Here is an 18,524-nt window from a genome sequence, read left to right as displayed (position 1 = left end):
CCCTGCCCCTCCACACCCTCCACACCCTGCCCCTCCACACCCTGCCCCTCCACACCCTCCACACCCTGCCCCTCCACACCCTGCCCCTCCACACCCTCCACACCCTCCCCCTCCACACCCTGCCCCTCCACACCCTCCACACCCTGCCCCTCCACACCCTCCCCCTCCACACCCTGCCCCTCCACACCCTGCCCCTCCACACCCTCCACACCCTGCCCCTCCACACCCTGCCCCTCCACACCCTCCACACCCTCCCCCTCCACACCCTGCCCCTCCACACCCTCCCCTTCCACACCCTCCCGCTCCACACCCTGCCCCTCCACACCCTCCACACCCTCCCCCTCCACACCCTGCCCCTCCACACCCTCCCCCTCCACACCCTGCCCCTCCACACCCTCCACACCCTCCACACCCTGCCCCTCCACACCCTCCCCCTCCACACCCTCCCCCTCCACACCCTGCCCCTCCACACCCTCCACACCCTGCCCCTCCACACCCTCCCCCTCCACACCCTCCCCCTCCACACCCTGCCCCTCCACACCCTCCACACCCTGCCCCTCCACACCCTGCCCCTCCACACCCTCCACACCCTCCCCCTCCACACCCTGCCCCTCCACACCCTCCCCCTCCACACCCTCCCCCTCCACACCCTCCCCCTCCACACCCTGCCCCTCCACACCCTCCACACCCTGCCCCTCCACACCCTCCCCCTCCACACCCTCCCCCTCCACACCCTGCCCCTCCACACCCTGCCCCTCCACACCCTCCCCCTCCACACCCTCCCCCTCCACACCCTGCCCCTCCACACCCTCCACACCCTGCCCCTCCACACCCTGCCCCTCCACACCCTCCACACCCTGCCCCTCCACACCCTGCCCCTCCACACCCTCCACACCCTCCCCCTCCACACCCTGCCCCTCCACACCCTCCACACCCTGCCCCTCCACACCCTCCCCCTCCACACCCTGCCCCTCCACACCCTCCACACCCTCCACACCCTCCCCCTCCACACCCTGCCCCTCCACACCCTCCACACCCTGCCCCTCCACACCCTGCCCCTCCACACCCTCCACACCCTGCCCCTCCACACCCTCCCCCTCCACACCCTGCCCCTCCACACCCTCCACACCCTCCACACCCTCCCCCTCCACACCCTGCTCCTCCACACCCTCCACACCCTGCCCCTCCACACCCTCCACACCCTGCCCCTCCACAACCTGCCCCTCCACACCCTCCCCTTCCACACCCTCCCGCTCCACACCCTCCCCCTCCACACCCTCCACACCCTGCCCCTCCACACCCTGCCCCTCCACACCCTCCACACCCTGCCCCTCCACACCCTCCCCCTCCACACCCTGCCCCTCCACACCCTCCCCCTCCACACCCTCCCCCTCCACACCCTGCCCCTCCACACCCTCCACACCCTCCCCCTCCACATCCTCCCCCTCCACACCCTCCACACCCTCCCCCTCCACATCCTCCCCCTCCACACCCTCCACACCCTCCCCCTCCACACCTGCCCCTCCACACCCTCCCCCTCCACACCCTCCCCCTCCACACCCTGCCCCTCCACACCCTGCCCCTCCACACCCTCCCCCTCCACATCCTCCCTCTCCACACCCTGCCCCTCCACACCCTCCACACCCTGCCCCTCCACACCCTCCCCCTCCACATCCTCCCCCTCCACACCCTGCCCCTCCACACCCTCCCCCTCCACACCCTCCCCCTCCACATCCTCCCCCTCCACACCCTCCACACCCTGCCCCTCCACATCCTCCCCCTCCACATCCTCCCCCTCCACACCCTGCCCCTCCACACCCTCCACACCCTGCCCCTCCACACCCTCCCCCTCCACATCCTCCCCCTCCACACCCTCCATACCCTGCCCCTCCACACCCTCCCCCTCCACACCCTCCCCCTCCACACCCTCCACACCCTGCCCCTCCACACCCTCCCCCTCCACACCCTCCCCCTCCACACCCTCCACACCCTCCACACCCTTCCCCTCCACACCCTCCCCCTCCACACCCTCCCCCTCCACACCCTCCACACCCTGCCCCTCCACACCCTGCCCCTCCACACCTTCCCCCTCCACACCCTCCCCCTCCACATCCTCCCCCTCCATACCTTCCCCCTCTATACCCTCCCCCTCTGCACCCTCCCGCTCCACACCCTCCCCCTCTACACCCTCCCCTCCCTGAGCTCCTCAGCTCAAGGGGAGCTCTCTGCTGCTTGAGCCACAGCGCCACTTCCCGTTTTCTGGTGGTTTATTGGGATAAGAGTCTCATGGACTTTCCTGCCCGGGCTGGCTTTGAACCGAGATCCTCAGATCTCAGCCTCTTCAGTAGCTAGGACGAGGGGCGTGAGCCACAGGCACCCAGCCTGTAATTCAACAGGAGCTGCTAAGACTTGGATGCTTTTTAAAGCTACTGAAGCCTCCTTTCCGTTTCCGGGCTCTCCCGTGCCACGTGTGCACTGTTGCGGGGGGGGGGGGGTGTCCGCGGTGGTCGGCAGGGGCCGCAGGGGGCTGTGTTCACGGGCCGTGGGCTCCGCACAGAGAGGCTGCTGTGACCTCGTCTGTTCCCTCTGCCGCTGCCTTCCTCCAACGAGGGTCGGGTCTTGAAGGAAGGCGCTCAGATGGACGGCTCCCCCCCCCCCCCCCCCGCACGGCCGTGGCTCGGGTTTTCACAGACTGACGAGTCACGATCACCACGCGCGCGTGGGCATGCCCGCAGGGCTCAGGCTGCGTCCTGGCACTTTCGCTGGCGTTGGGCAGAAGCTGCAGGGGCTGCCACGGGCCCGGTCTGTCTGCAGCCTCGCCCCCTCCGCTCAGCCCTGCCTCGCTCGCTCTTTCCCGGGAACCGCGGGCCCTCCCAGCCCGCAGCGTGGAAGCGTGTGGGGATGACACAGCTGTGTCCCTCCAGCCGCGTGTCTGCCGCGTCGCGGGCCAGGAAATGAGCGTCGCCTCGGCCTGCCTCGCATGGGTCTGAAGGCTCACAGGGGCGGCGTCTACCCAGACTCCTCAGGTTCTTCGAGTTACAAACAGTAATTTGGTCTGCAAACGGGAGGCCGCCGTCTGGGGTTATTGTCACGGCGATGTGGAGTCTGTGGGTCCCAGGGCGAATGGGCCCAGTGGTTTGTATCATCCGTGGTCGTAAAGGTCGAGCCTCTTCAGGGGGAAGACAGCTCACCGCCTGCACCGGAGGCGACGTGGGAAAACAGTTCTTAAAGTTTTTCAGGCTCTCCTAGTGGGAGCTTCCCTTTAGTTTAACCTCATGGAACTTACTGGAATGAGAGGCACACCAACAGAGTCAAACCTCAAATCAGCTTAACTTTGCTGCCACCCTGTGGCAGGCACGCCAGCAGCACTGTCACAGCTTCTCAAAGGCTGCGGGAGGTTCTCTGACCTGTCTGCACCTCCAGGGTGTCAGAAACCACAGGCACAGGCCACCACAGCTGGTTAGAACAATCTACGGAATACTTAGTTTTGGCAGTAATCACCGGTAGATGCAAAAACGGAGTATAAAATCAGTCCAGAGCTGGCAAATAGTACATCTTGCCACAAAATGAGGAACTGTTAGGGCAAAAATCCTGTAAGAAAATAATTTGAGCATAGTAGGTTTTTAGAAGTGAGTGTGATACGAGGTGACACGGAGCTGTTCACGAAAGGAAGCCTTAGGCGTGTTTTCCAGCAGTCAGTGTTTAGCTGTGGGAACGCGAGTCCTCGGATCAGTTGTTGTCTGCCCGGACGGAGGGCGGCGGGATGCTGCCCGCCTACGAAATTATTTCAACCTGCGCTGCTTCCTTAGTTTAAAACAGTAAGTTGCAGACCTATCAGAGGCCTCTTTTCCAAAACAGTTCCTTCCTTCGCAGCGGGAAGAGACCGAGTGAGTGGCATAAAATCTCGGGGAAGTGAACGTAAACATCTTCAAACAGTTATTTTTTGGCTATGACTCACTTCACGTAAACATCCAAGTGTCGTAATTCCGTGGGAAGCCAGTCTGGCTGTCCTCACCGATCAAAACGCCAGCCAGACCGAGGCTCACACCTGTAATCCTAACTACTCGGGAGGCCGAGATTTGAGAATGACTATCTGAAGCCAGCCCAAGCAGGAAACGTCCATGGGATTCTTACCTCTAATGAACCTCCAAAGAGCCCGTTTCTCCCGCCCTGTGGCCTCTTGTTTTCTTGGAATCTGTGGGAATGAGAGGCACAAGTTAGCATGACAACTGTTAGCAGTCAGCCTAAAAAGTTAACTCACTCTCTGCCGAAAAGGAAGTCAAAATTATTCTGTCCGTAATTCTCTCTCCAGCCTCGCCAAACAAACAGGTTGAAATTGATTAATATTAGGATGAAATGTAATTCCAGGGTATTCTGCATTTGACACTCCTTTAAGAACCAGACTTTGTGTTTAGAGAGTTCTCTTCTGTCTTTGCAGCTCTTGTCCTTTCTGCAGGGCTTGTTCACCTTCTACCATGAGGGCTACGAGCTCGCCCAGGAATTCGCCCCGTACAAGCAGGAGCTGCAGTTCAACTTGCAGAACGTAAGAGCAGGCCTGTCTTCTCTGCCCTCCGGACCGAGCGAGGCCTGTGGCCCCTGTGCGACCCTGGGGCCTTTGAACCTTGTCTGGGTGCAGCGGGCCTCAGGCATGCCCATCATCACAGAGGGCTCCGTAGCCACTCGCTGCCTGCACGCCCGGAAAGGACAGACCGCACTGTGGGGAAATGAGTACACAGCTGTACCTTTTATTTTATTTATTTTATTTATTTTTTGGGGGGGGGGTCCGGTTGTGGGGCCTGAACTCTGGGCCTGGGTGCTGTCCCTCAGCTCTTCAGCTCAAGGCTAGCGCTCTACCACTTGAGCCACAGTACCACTTCCAGCTTTTTTCTTTTTTTTTGCTTATGTGGTGCTGAGGAATCGAACCCAGGGCCTCAGGCATGCAAGGCAAGCGCTCTACCACTAAGCCACCTTCCCAGCCTCAGCTGTACCTTTTATAGAGGACTTTTTTTTTTGGGTCCAGTCATGGGGCCTGAACTCTGGGCCTGGGCGCTGTCCCTCAGCTCTTCAGCTCAAGGCTAGTACTCTACCACTTGAGCCACAGCGCCACTTCCGGCTTTTTTCTTTTTGCTTATGTGGTGCTGAGGAGTCGAACCCAGGGCCTTGAGCATGCAAGGTAAGTGCTCTACCACTGAGCCACCTTCCCATCCCCAGCTATACCTTTTATAAAAGTAAATCTTAGAGCCAGGCGCTCACTGGTGGCTCACGCCTGTAATCAAGAGGCTGAGGTGTGAGGTTGATGGAAAGTTCATGAAACTCTCATTAACACCAAAACAGCTGAAAGTAAAGCTGTGGTTCAGGTGGTAGAGTGCTGGCCTTGAACAGAAAAGCTCAGGGACAGTGCCGAGGCCCTGGCTTCAGGCCCCAGGCCCAGCACACACACAAGGCATAAAGTCAAGCTTAGCTTGGTGTAGACGCTGGGGATTTGGGAGCCTTTTGCGCTTATTAATTTATCTGAAAGGGAGGAGGAGCGAGTTCTGGAGGCCACATCAGTGGAGACAGCATACCTGATAGTGCTCTCTTCTATACTTGAAGTGTGCCGGTGAGAAGTAACTTCAGTGTGCTCACCCATAGGCAAGTAAAAATGGTGCCCAGGTGAGCTCAACTTGATTGTGACCTCGCAGTGTGTGTGTCCGTGAAGAGAGCACATGCACCTTAAATACGTACAACTTTGGTTTGTCATTTACGCATCAATGCTGGAAAAAGATGCCGGCTGACCCTAAACACATTGGACCGCAGAGCGGTACACTTCCCAACCTTCAAGGGCCTCCTGGCATCACAGAACAGCAAAGCAGCAGCAAAGCCGTTGTAGCCGACCCATTTCTGCATCACCGCGACGGACCAAGCATGAGGCGCTGGTTGTGCGGGTGTTGCGTAGCCCCCCCGTCTGCTGCAGCGACCTCAGCACTCGGTTTTTGTTTTTGTAAAAAGCTTGTATTTCTTTGCTTATCTGGGGCCTGAACTCTGGTCTGGGCGCTGTCCCTGAGCTCTTCAGCTCAAGGCCAACGCTCTACCACTTGAGCCACAGCGCCACTTCCATCTGATTCTTATTATTGCAGAGATGTTCCATAAAACTGCAGTTTGAATGTCCCATGAGAAATACGTAATTGGATTTATTCTTCTTGGGTTTTGAGTTTAGCATTTAGTTAACTTGGAGCAGAACTGATTTCACCTTTAATTCATTTCCCTTGTTTTCCAACACGGAACACATTTAGGATTTTCTAGTAAATATTAAAAAGGAAAACTGTAAACGCCAAGGTATTTTATAGTTCATTTCTGTATTGAACACAATTACATTAAGATCCCTGGGATGCAGGAACAGGAAAAGAGGAAGGAATTGGGGGACCATTGAATCCTTGTGTCCATAAGAAAGAAAAATAGGAAGGGAAGAAGGTAAGGAGGGAGGGAGGGAGGGAAGGAAGGAAGGAAGGAAGGAAGGAAGGAAGGAAGGAAGGAAGGCAGGCTCCTAACCTGCTCTTTTATTGTGGACTACAGAAAGATCTTAGAGTTATATAGTGATGATTTTTATGTTTTCAGACATGAATTAGGAAGACCATGTGGTCTGAATACAAGAGAGATTTTCATGGAGAAAAGTTTGACGTTTTCTGTAACTTAGACTTGACATAAGGCAGATGAGCTGTTTCTTGCAAAAGAAAGTAGCATGTGCAAAGCTAGTGATTCTTTGGGGTTCATTTTCACACCCATACCCTAGTATAACTATGTCTCTGTGGTATTTCTTTGGAACACCTGGTGGCAGTGAATAAGAGAAGAGAGTTTCTTCTAGATTGACATGGTGCCACCATGTTTGTTAAAACTACTAAGGTTGCTACTCCTCAAAAAAAAAAAAGGTCTGCTTTGGGAAATTCTGGAGTCTGTTTAATGAGTTTGGCATATTTTAATTGGTTTCCTTTGTCTTTTTGGTCATAAAATCACAGTGTGGGGGAGGAAGGAAATCCTGGCCAGGGGTGGGGTGAGGCTGCAGGGCTCCTCTGCAGGCTAGCTCGGGGAAGGGATGGGGCCGTGCAGAAGCTGAGCTCGGGGAAGGGACGGGCCGAGCAGAAACCCCCCCCCCCCCGCCCCCACAGCCTGAGTGCCTTGTTTCTCTTTACTTAAGACAAGGAACAATTTCGAAAGCACGCGACAAGAGGTGGAGCGGCTGATGCAGAGGATGAAGTCGGCCAACCAGGACTACAGACCGCCCAGCCCGTGGACCATGGAAGGCTACCTCTACGTCCAGGAGAAACGTGAGTCCCGACTGTTCTCTCCCAGCGCCACAGCCAGCTGCCTCTGCTGCCGCCGGGACCTCGCAGAGGTTCTTCGTGGAGGAAGACGGAAATGCCCTGTGGTTTATCACCCCCGTGCTCCCTCCCACCCCGGCTGCCTACAAAGAGGAGCGTTTTGAGATGCTTCCCTCACGCCCTGCACCTCCTCACTGCCCGGCCCGGCCCGGCCCGGCCCGGCCGGACGCAGTCGCGCACTGCTGGCTCCCGCATCGGCCGGGTGTGCACCAGGCCCACTGAGATGCCCACACAGCGTGCATCCAAGATGCCCAGCTCACCTCGTCAGAGGCGTGGCTCGGGGTAGAGCGCCTCCCAGGGAGCGATGAGCATCAGATACCGAGTTCAGGTCCTGGTCCTGGACAAAAATCCCTGTTGACAGGAATTGTGGTCCCCACCCGGAATCACAGCTAATAGCTGTGATCCTTCGTGAGTGTGGAGTGTACAACCACACCCCATAACTTCACAGCCTAGAGCAGCTTATTACCAAAGCAAGTTGAACTTGACAGCCCGGGCAGCAGTTAGTAAAGAGAATTGGAAGGCTCGCTCCGCAGCACACTGTGCTCTGGAGGTGCCTTCGTGATGCTTCAGCTTCTTGCTTTTAAATCACGCTGCAGAAGTCTGCGGGCACTGCTCCTGTGTGGCGTGGAGCAGGGCTGGCCCCGGGGTGGGGTCCTCCCCCCCCGACCCCCCGTGCCCGTAGAGACGCTCCGGTTGTGCCTTAATGTGCAAGTGAGAGCCTGTCGTTTGCTGACCTCCAGGGGTTTGCTCCTTCCATTAGGACCGCTTGGTTTCACGTGGACCAAACATTACTGCACGTATGACAAGGGAAGCAAAACCTTCACCATGAGTGTTTCAGAAATGAAGTCCGGCGGAAAAGTGGTGAGTCTCGAGTTTCATTCTTTTTGTAAAGTAGTAATAATAGAAAGCTTGTTAGTAATGAAAATAGTCATCCATGTTCGCACTTCTCTAATGACACTAGATATTCCTAACAATTGAAAGTCACTGGGCATCAGTGGCCACGTCTGTAACCCTCGCCCCTCAGAAGGTTCAGACCTAGGGTCATTACTCAGAGCCCACCACGGAGAAAAGTCTCCAGTTAATCAACAAAATGCTGGACTGGAGGGGTGGCTCAAGTGGTAGAGCACCAGCCACGAACAAGAATGCCATGTGAGCGTGTAAGGCACCAAGTTCAAACCTGGGAGCAGCAACTCAAAAAGAAGATGGGAAAGTTCAGAAACATTTTCTTGGATCTTTGTGAGCTGAGTGATTTTCATGGTCCTGGTTTTAACTTGTCCATGAATGTGTCTTACGCGGCTGATTTAGAAGTAGGATGGGGGTCCCTGGGCAGACCCGCACAGGGCGTGTTATTTTGATAGTTAAGATATGGACATGCCTAATGAGTGAACTTGGAAGTAAGATTGCCCAGCCAGGACCTCAGTGTCCGTGGGCTGGAATTTATCCTAAGCTTCCAATAGATAGAATTATCCCATAGATAATTATCCCATAGATAACTCAATCCAACTTTAACAGATCGGGACACAAAATTCCTAGAGGATGACTCAGCCAGTTTGTAGTCTAGATCATGGCCACGTCCACAGAAATTAGTGAAGTTAGGGACAGGCCAGGTGATGCGTATTGTGCTGTGCGTTCATCAGTCTTAATTCAGACTGAAAGGGGGCGTGGAGAACGTACAAAAGTATTCAGCGCCACCACCGTCGCAGCTAGTTTCCACTCTGCAGAGTGGCGTTTGCCAGAAATTCTGCTTTTGTGACAGCCCGAGTTAGTGATGTAAACAGTCAGTAAGACCATGAGCTCCGCCACCAAAGACCTAAGTAAGCAGTGCTGGGCGAGATGGGCTGCATCTCACATGCACCGGGCAGCTCTGCTGGGCTGAGCCTAGGTCCCGTCCCATCCCACACGATGCTGCTCCAGTGGGAGCTGGACACGGGCATGACCATGGATGCTGTCCACATCAGAGTGACTCACACGCCGGCGTGGCCGTCCACGTCAGCAGAGCCTCACACGCCAGCGTGGCCGTCCACGTCAGCAGAGCCTCACACGCCAGCGTGGCCGTCCACGTCAGCAGCCCCTCACACGCCAGCGTGGCCGTCCACGTCAGCAGAGCCTCACACGCCGGCGTGGCCGTCCACGTCAGCAGAGCCTCACACGCCAGCGTGGCCGTCCACGTCAGCAGAGCCTCACACGCCAGCGTGGCTGTCCACGTCAGCGCTGCCTCACACGCCAGCGTGGCCGTCCACGTCAGCAGCCCCTCACACGCCGGCGTGGCCGTCCACGTCAGCAGAGCCTCACACGCCAGCGTGGCCATCCACGTCAGCAGAGCCTCACATGCCAGCGTGGCCATCCACGTCAGCAGCCCCTCACACGCCAGCGTGGCCATCCACGTCAGCAGAGCCTCACACGCCAGCGTGGCCATCCACGTCAGCAGAGCCTCACACGCCAGCGTGGCCGTCCACGTCAGCAGAGCCTCACACGCCAGCGTGGCCGTCCACGTCAGCAGAGCCTCACACGCCAGCGTGGCCGTCCACGTCAGCAGAGCCTCACACGCCGGCGTGGCCGTCCACGTCAGCAGCCCCTCACACGCCAGCGTGGCCATCCACGTCAGCAGAGCCTCACACGCCGGCGTGGCCGTCCACGTCAGCACTGCCCCTCACACGCCAGCGTGGCCATCCACGTCAGCGCTACCTCACACGCCAGCGTGGCTGTCCACGTCAGCAGCCCCTCACACGCCAGCGTGGCCGTCCACGTCAGCAGAGCCTCACACGCCAGCGTGGCCGTCCACGTCAGCAGAGCCTCACACGCCAGCGTGGCCATCCACGTCAGCAGAGCCTCACACGCCAGCGTGGCCATCCACGTCAGCAGAGCCTCACACGCCAGCGTGGCCGTCCACGTCAGCAGAGCCTCACACGCCGGCGTGGCCGTCCACGTCAGCAGAGCCTCACACGCCGGCGTGGCCGTCCACGTCAGCACTGCCTCACACGCCGGCGTGGCCATCCACGTCAGCGCTGCCTCACACGCCGGCGTGGCCATCCACGTCAGCAGAGCCTCACACGCCAGCGTGGCCGTCCACGTCAGCAGAGCCTCACACGCCGGCGTGGCCGTCCACGTCAGCAGAGCCTCACACGCCGGCGTGGCCGTCCACGTCAGCAGTGCAGCACAGCCAGGATGGTTAGGTCACACCACTGTCCAGCACTGGACACACACGCTCACACCATGCTCACACCATGCCCACACCACGCTCGGCTCCCCGTCCAGCGCTGGACAGAGACACGCTCACACCATGCTCGGCTCCCTGTCCAGCGCTGGGCAGACACGCTCACACCATGCTCGGCTCCCCGTCCAGCGCTGGACACACGCTCACACGACGCTTGGCTCCCCGTCCAGCGCTGGAAACACATGCTCACACCATGTTCACACCATGCTCGGCTCCCCATCCAGCGCTGGACACACACGCTCACACCACGCTCACACCACGCTCGGCTCCCGTCCAGCGCTGGAACACACGCTCACACCACGCTCACACCACGCTCGGCTCCCCGTCCTGGGGTCCCAGGACTTGTCTCTGCCTTTTCACACTGGTCCTTTCTTCTTCTAGGGGACGTCGATTAGGCGCGGCAGGGCTCTCTTTCTAGCCTGTTGCAGAGTTTCAGTTCCTGCAAGCTGTGCCATTTGGGACTTGCGGTCTTTGTGTTCAGTGGCGTCTTGGCCATCTGACGGGCCGTGTGTGACCCCACCCCGGGCAGTGCCCATTGGGGCTGAGGGCGGATTGGCCTGGCGTAGCTCTCGCAGCTGACGGAGCAGTTTTATGGGGCAGCAGCCGGGCGTGTGGCTCGATCCGGTGAGCACGTGTTGGCTCACGTGTGGTGTTGATCATGCACTGTCTTTCCTCTTCCAGAACGGCCTCGTGACCAGCTCCCCAGAGATGTTCAAGTTAAAGTCCTGCATCCGGCGAAAGACGGACTCGATCGACAAGCGGTTCTGCTTTGACATAGAAGTCGTGGAAAGGTCTGGACTCATCTTTTCACTTTGTGCCTTTAGATATGTTTGCCTTTCCTGGGTGTACGTGTCAACATGGGGAGCGTGTGTGTGTTTTCCAGTCTGTCTGAAAGCCATGTGCCTGTTTCCCTCTTTCACATAGGCAGGCCACAAATACTTATGTAGAAAGGAAATGAATCACAGAAAATAGTTTAAAACTGCCCTTCTGACAGCCCTGTACCCAAAGCATTCCGTGGGTTTCCTACCCGTGGTCATCACAGCTAAAGTCACGCGTGTGTGAACGTGTGTGCGTCTGTCCACGCTTGTCTTTGTTTTCTGTGCCCTTTCTTCCCTCCCCCTGTCTTTGTCCTCTGCCCTTCTTTCTGGTCACATTTTACCTTGATTGTTCTTGGAGGTTTGGAGATTGGTAAGCGTGTAGTGGCGTGTCCGCTCGGCGGCCTAACGCTGGGAACGCTCTGCCCGCAGGCATGGCGTCATCACGCTTCAGGCCTTCTCCGAAGCCAACCGGAAGCTGTGGCTGGAAGCCATGGACGGGAAGGAGCCGGTGAGCGGCACGCGGCTGGGGGCGGGTGGGGGCGGGGAGCCGGGGGTTCGGTCGCTCGTGGGCCGCGCACGGTGGCCGTGTCAGGGTGGAAGGAGGGCCGCTGTGTTGGTCTCCGGCCTGGCCGGGCAGATGGCATCTGCTCCACAGCCTCGTCGCTGCTCTGGCTGCACTCGGGGTGGTTTTCTGCACTGAGCGATCGGCACACGCCGATGAGCCAGTCCAGGGGACACGGCCTCCAGCCCGGCCGGTTGTTAAGAAACTGCTTTGGTAAAGCTCTTGTTGGTGGAACTCTCCGTGTGAAGCATTTTCTCATTTAGCTGTTATTTCAGTTGGATGTGGTATGATAACTTGCAGTGCCCCCGAGGGTTCTGTGAGGAAGAGGGGGGTATTAGAGTTTGAACTCAGGGCCTTGTGCTCGCTGGGCAGGCACTCTCCCACTTGAGCCATGGCCCCAAGCTCTTTTTGCTTATCTTTCCAAATAGGATCTTGTATTTATTCTCAGGCCAGCCTGGACCCAGTTGCCCTTGCTTACTCTTCCCAGGTAGCCAGACCACAGGAGCTGCTGTCATGCCCAGCTTTTTATAAACTGGTTGAGATGAGACTCTTGGGAACTTTTTCCAAGTAGCTAGGGCTACAGGCATGAGGCCTGGTGCCCATCTCTTTAACTGAGACCAGAAGGAGAGCACCACCCTGCCATTGTAGAACCTTCCAGGTTCAGGAGCCTGTGCAGAATACCCGTGTGGTGGCACAGGAACCCACGGTGCTGCTTGTGGTGGGCCTGCTGGCTCCCAGCCCTGGGTGGGGCTCCCTGGCCCTCGACGGTGCTCCCAGCCCCTGGTGGTGCGCCCAGCCCTGGGTGGGGCTCCCAGCCCTGGGTGGGGCTCCCAGCCCCTGGTGGTGCTCCCAGCCCTGGGTGGTGCTCCCAGCCCTGGGTGGTGCTCCCTGGCCCTCGACGGTGCTCCCAGCCCCTGGTGGTGCGCCCAGCCCTGGGTGGGGCTCCCTGGCCCCCGACGGTGCTCCCAGCCCCTGGTGGTGCACCCAGCCCTGGGTGGTGCTCCCAGCCCTGGGTGGTGCTCCCAGCCCTGGGTGGTGCTCCCAGCCCTGGGTGGTGCTCCCTGGCCCTCGACGGTGCTCCCAGCCCCTGGTGGTGCTCCCAGCCCTGGGTGGTGCTCCCAGCCCTGGGTGGTGCTCCCAGCCCTGGGTGGGCCTCCCTGGCCCTCAACGGTGCTGCTTGAGTCTTAGGGAATGGTGGTTCCGAGTTCATTTGTCACTCGGAGGAGCCCTTGTATGTCTGTTGAATTTAAGGATACAAAACTCGGGCTCTGCTTTTCTTTATAGTTTCCTATTTCGGTTTCATTATATTTTGCAAAACAAAAATAGTCTGTGATTTATTATTTTTTTTTAATATGAAGCCTTTTCACTTCTCCATCGATAGTCCAGAAGCCCGAGCTAGAGCCGGGTGAGGGGCGGCTGGTTAGCTCAGCAAAGTCCGGGTGAGATTAGGCACTGAGCAGGTGGCCGGAGGCAGCCACCTGGGAGGCGCTGTGAGGACTCTGGGGAGTGGTAGGCATGGTGCTGGCCGCAGGCTGGGACGCCTCTGCCGGATGGCCAGGCCCAGAGCCTTCCATGGATGGGGACCGCAGGGGAGGGAGGGGGCCGGGACAAGGGGCCTGGCCTCGGGCCACGGCAGGTGCAGGCCGCAGCAGCGTCTGCCCACCTTCCCAGCGCACGGTAACGCAAGCCACTGATTCACATCCTCTGTTTTCAGATTTACACCCTGCCCGCCATCATTAGCAAGAAAGAAGAAAGTAAGTCATTTCCCCCCTTCACAACCTTTTATTAGTTTTACTGTAGCATATTGTTTATTTGCATTATCTTCAAACGGCTGTATGAAGGGCTCTCAAGTCCACGTCTGTAGTGAGCGCGCGGAGCATCTTCACACTCCCGCGCCCCTTCCCCTCCCCCCGTCCTCACCCACCCAGCCCCCACCACCGGGCTCTGTTCCACGTACGCACGTGGTGTGATGACTCTGCCCACACTTCCTCTCCCCTGCGTCTGCGCCTCTCCCTCCACCTCGCCCGGCCTCACTGAACCGTACGGCAGTTGTTCAACTGAGTTACAACTGTTTGAATCCGTCCTGTGTGCACTATCCTTTAGTTGGTGTATGTGTGTACACGCGCGCGTGCATACAGCCCTGTCTATTCTTTCACATCTTTATCTATTTTAGATCTAAATTCCACAGGAGAGAAAAACACACTCCCTGTGTCTCCCTGAGCCTGACATTTCACTTAATGTAATTTTTTTTCTGTCCCTGAAAATGGCTCGGTATTCTTCCTGACGGATGAGTGAATTTCACAGGTGTGTGGTGGTGTGTGGTGTGATGCACACCACGTTTTCCTGACCTTCATCTGTGGCGGTGTCTGGGCGTCTCTGGGGAAGGTGCAGTGTTGCACGCGTGGACCCGGCTCTCGGCACGGCTAAGAGTTAAAAAGCAGAAACTGCCTGGATTTGAGCTTGGCAAATAGTTCTGGCCGCTAATGAGAAACAATCCTTTTCTTTCTACCTTGCCAACCTTGCAGTAAGCCAGAAAAGAGAAACCGCAGTTAAGCGCTTTGACAGTTAGATGAGAAAAAGTAGAAGGCGCGTCCGAATCGTGCGGCTGAAGAAGGGCGAGGGCTCGGCTTCTCCCCAGCGCGGGAAGGGAGCGGCCATCCCTGTTAGCAGAGGAGGTGCCGCCAGCCCTTCTGAGATGGCAGGAGCGACTCAAGCCGGGAAATCTCCCCTCTGCCTGTGAGCGCGAGGCTCGCTGGACCGGTCTGTGAGGCCCTGGGACTCGGGGAGGGGAAGCCAGCAGCGGCCCTCCCCTCGCTACTCCAGCATAACCTGACCTTTAGCCAGCAGCCGCTGTGGGCTCGGGGAAGGGAAGGCTGCCTTCCCAGTATGCGCCCAGAGAATCACTCCCACCACCGTTGACGTTTTATTAGTTATTTTACCACTGAGGTTATTTGTGATATGTTAACAAACCTTCCATCTGATGGAATTGAAAACATGAAATCTTGAATCAAAGAAATGGTTCATAATCAAACCATTTCTCTATCACTTACATCAGAATTAACTTTCATTCCTCGGGCTTTTATTTGCCCTGTCTTATCTCTGGCTGGCTCTCTGAGGCAGTTGATAGTTGGTTGTTTTTTTGGAGGTGATGGTGGTGGTGGTTTGGGTTTTTTTTTTTGGCAGTACTCCCCAAGAAATGGCCAGTTGCAAGATATTCTGTCCACAAATACCTTTCTGATTATGAGATAGGCTGTTAATGGCCTTTTTGTAGAATCCTAAGACTTCGGAAATGGATTCATTTTGAGGGAGGTAAGATTTACTGTCAGTATTAAACAGGTGCCAACTAAGGTTCACATTGAACTACCCTCAAGCTGTGCCACTGGGGTATTTTTATTAAAAACTACATCACCCAGGTCCCTCAGGATTCTGCCATTGGAACTCACCTTGCCAGGAAACAGATCCTCTTTCTGCATGGCCCAGATACGTATCCTGGGCCTGGCGGTTTGCAAGGGAAAACGCAGCTACTCTTTCCTGTTTCCTTTGTCTAGTATTCTCTGTTGGTGGCCTGAGCCTTGTTCCTGATCACGCGTGGCTTTTGTGTGGTGGCTTTTCAGCTTGTCCTTGACCCTGGACCCAGGCAATGTGTGGAGTGTGAGGAAGAGGCACTTAGAACTCCTCTGGAGCCCAGCAGGAGATGCGTGTGTCTTTGCATCTGAAAAGCCAAGGCAGGGGGTGAAGGAGACTCGGTTAAGGTGGGCGTCTCTCCACGCTGGCCGCTGCGGCCGCGTGCGGTGCGTGTGGTGTGTCCGGTGCATCCGGGGTCAGGTCAGGTCTGGATGAAGAAGAAGCGTGCACGGCACAAGGACTCTGGTTTTTGAGCACTGTGGAAGGCCATGCGGTTTCCTCTCCTTGCGGCTCTTCAAATTCTGCCAAGATGAATAGCTTTTGTGCTGCTACGCTGCCTATGGAAACGTCATTTGGGTTTCAGTAAAAGCTGTAGCCTGAATGGCTGAGGGGGGGAGGGGGGGGGGCGGGGGGGGGGGGGATGTTCAGACTCAACGTCTGACGGAATCAAGGAAGTTTATTAGCTCTGTCCTCCGCTTTATCCCGGAGGCCAAAGCATGGGTGTGGCACGGTTTCAGTTCCTGGGAACCGGGCATAGTTGGGTTCTGATTCCCTCCGGCCGCCTCTGAGGAGGGAGAGAGAGCTGAGGCCAGGCTCTGCTCACCCGCAGGAACGTGTCGGGGGAGGAACTTGAGCAAGCTTGGTGCAGAGGAATAACCGGTCAGTGAGCACTTGGCGTTGCCTGTTCTAGAGCAGTCTGGAACTCTGTTCTAGACTAGTCTGAACCCTGGTTGGGCAGTCTGTGTTCAGCTGTTGGATCTCAGGCGAGGGGCGGCGCGCGCCTCTGTGAAGGACCACCACACACTCACCCTGTTCTGAGTGACGCAGCTTCTTTGATTCTAACATTTCCGTTGTCGTATCGTCTGGCCAGGAAGTGGTAACCGTTTTTCTTTTCGTGGAGTGACGCCGTCGGCTCCCGACCTCTGATAGCCGCGCGTCCCTGTCACGCAGCTCCCGTGCGTCCCTGTCACGCGGCTGGCCGCACTCGCGTCCCGTCAGGGAGGCAGTGCGTCTGGGAGGAGGCCGGCTCGGGGCCCAACTCCCTGCGGGTGCCCAGCTCACGGTCACCCCCTCTTCCAGTGTACCTGAATGAAGCCGGCTTCAACTTCGTGAGGAAATGCATCCAAGCCGTGGAGACGCGAGGTGAGTGGGCGGCCGGCGCCAGCCTCTCAGCGGAGAAGCCGGGGTCCGTTCCCCACCTGTAAAAATGCGTGTGGAACACACAGGCATCCCCGACTCAGAAGACCGGGGGATGAGGAATACCCGTCCCTCCCTTCCCGATGCCGTTTGTGTAGAGTAGCAGCTGGGGGCTTCCCTGGACTCGCAGAGGCTCTCCGAGGCTCTCCGACCGCCGTGCGGGGTCTGCTCTGGGAAGCGCGTGTGCAGGGCCGGCTGGACCCGCCACACCGCGGAGCCGCCAGGCTGCTCTTGTGCGGCGTGGCGCGTGGCGGGCATCTGCCGAGCCGCGCACCTCCCGCCCGCTTTTCCCTCCCCTCAGGCATCACCGTCCTCGGCCTGTACCGCATCGGAGGAGTCAACTCCAAGGTCCAGAAGCTCCTGAGCACCACCTTCTGTAAGTGGCGCCCCAGGACGCACGCAGACCCACGCGAGGCCCCGGAACACAGGCTTCTCGTGCACACATGGCTGCTGCCCTCTGTATTTTAAATTCGTAGTTAATCTTAACTCGGTGTGTTTATTGGACGGGGGCTTCACAGATGGGCTCGTGTACAGCCACTGAGCCCTCTGCGGCCCTCATGCCCGGGGTTGGAGGTCCAACTGTCACAGAGGAACTTTAAGCGTGAGGGGCATCCTGGCACTGCTGGGTTTGGCTTCCAGGGCTGGGTTTGGCTTCCAGGCCTGGCTTTGGTCACCTGTGGCGAGGTAACGCCCGGATGCCCGCACATCACATCCCGGCTCAGCCTGGACACACTCAACTTCCCCGCATCTCAGCTGCCTCCTCTGTCACAGGGGTGAGCTTTCCCCGTGTCTTGAGACTTCTGAGGATTGACTGTTTTAATCCATGCAGAGCCCTGCGATCACGCGGTGCACGCCGGGATGCAGTGAGCGTGCGCGGCCCGACGGCTGCCGCGTCCTGCGCAGTGACCGACCCTCGACCTTGTGTGTCGGTAGTCACATTCTGAATTGCACAGCTGAAATACTTTTATTCTTTCCAGCTCCCAAATCCCCTCCAGATATTGACATTGATGTTGAACTGTGGGACAATAAGACGATCACCAGTGGGCTGAAAAACTACCTCAGGTGTGTTCCCGGGGCTGTGTGCACTGGGGGGAGGCTGGGCACAGGGAGGCTGTGTGCACTGGGGAGAGGCCAGAGGCTGTGTGCACTGGAGGGAGGCTGGGCACAGGGAGGCTGTCTGCACGCGTGGAGGCTGTGTGCACTGGGAGGGAGGCTGGGAACAGGGAGGCTGTGTGCATGGAGGCTCTGTGCACACAGGCAGGCTGGGCAAAGAGAGGCTGTGTGCATGCGTGGGGGCTGAGCACAGGGAGGCTGTGTGCACGCGTGGGGGCTGTGTGCACTGGGAGGGAGGCTGGGCACAGGGAGGCTGTGTGCATGAAGGCTCTGCACACAGGCAGGCCGGGCAGAGGGAGCTGTGTGCACGCGTGGGGGCAGTGTGCACACAGGCCAGCTGGGCAGAGGGAGCTGTCTGCACGTGTGGGGGCTGGGCACAGGGAGGCTCTGTGCACACGTGGAGGCTGTGTGCACGCGTGGGGGCTGTGTGCACGCGTGGGGGCTGTGTGCACATAGGCCAGCTGGGCAGAGGGAGCTGTCTGCACGCATGGAGGCTGTGTGCACACAGGCCAGCTGGGCAGAGGGAGCTGTGTGCACGCATGGGGGCAGTGTGCACACAGGCCGGCTGGGCAGAGGGAGCTGTCTGTACGCGTGGGGGCAGTGTGCACACAGGCCGGCTGGGCAGAGGGAGCTGTCTGCAT

General features: G+C 58.1%; 1 protein-coding gene across 1 annotated transcript in view; it reads left to right on the top strand.

Moving 5' to 3' along the window:
• Arhgap42 (Rho GTPase activating protein 42) overlaps nt 1-18,524 on the top strand; it is a 109,063-nt gene that overhangs the window by 70,200 nt on the left and 20,339 nt on the right. The window contains 9 exon segments of the mRNA XM_042682986.1: nt 4,439-4,543; nt 7,172-7,301; nt 8,116-8,216; nt 11,251-11,360; nt 11,817-11,895; nt 13,664-13,703; nt 16,654-16,716; nt 17,072-17,146; nt 17,748-17,832. Of these exon segments, the coding sequence (XP_042538920.1) occupies nt 4,439-4,543; nt 7,172-7,301; nt 8,116-8,216; nt 11,251-11,360; nt 11,817-11,895; nt 13,664-13,703; nt 16,654-16,716; nt 17,072-17,146; nt 17,748-17,832 (788 nt within the window).

This window comes from Dipodomys spectabilis, unplaced genomic scaffold, assembly GCF_019054845.1.
Source record: "Dipodomys spectabilis isolate Male_0828 unplaced genomic scaffold, ASM1905484v1 ptg000076l, whole genome shotgun sequence".
In the NCBI taxonomy this organism is placed as follows: domain Eukaryota; kingdom Metazoa; phylum Chordata; class Mammalia; order Rodentia; family Heteromyidae; genus Dipodomys; species Dipodomys spectabilis.
This window is presented reverse-complemented; position numbering and strand designations above follow the sequence as displayed.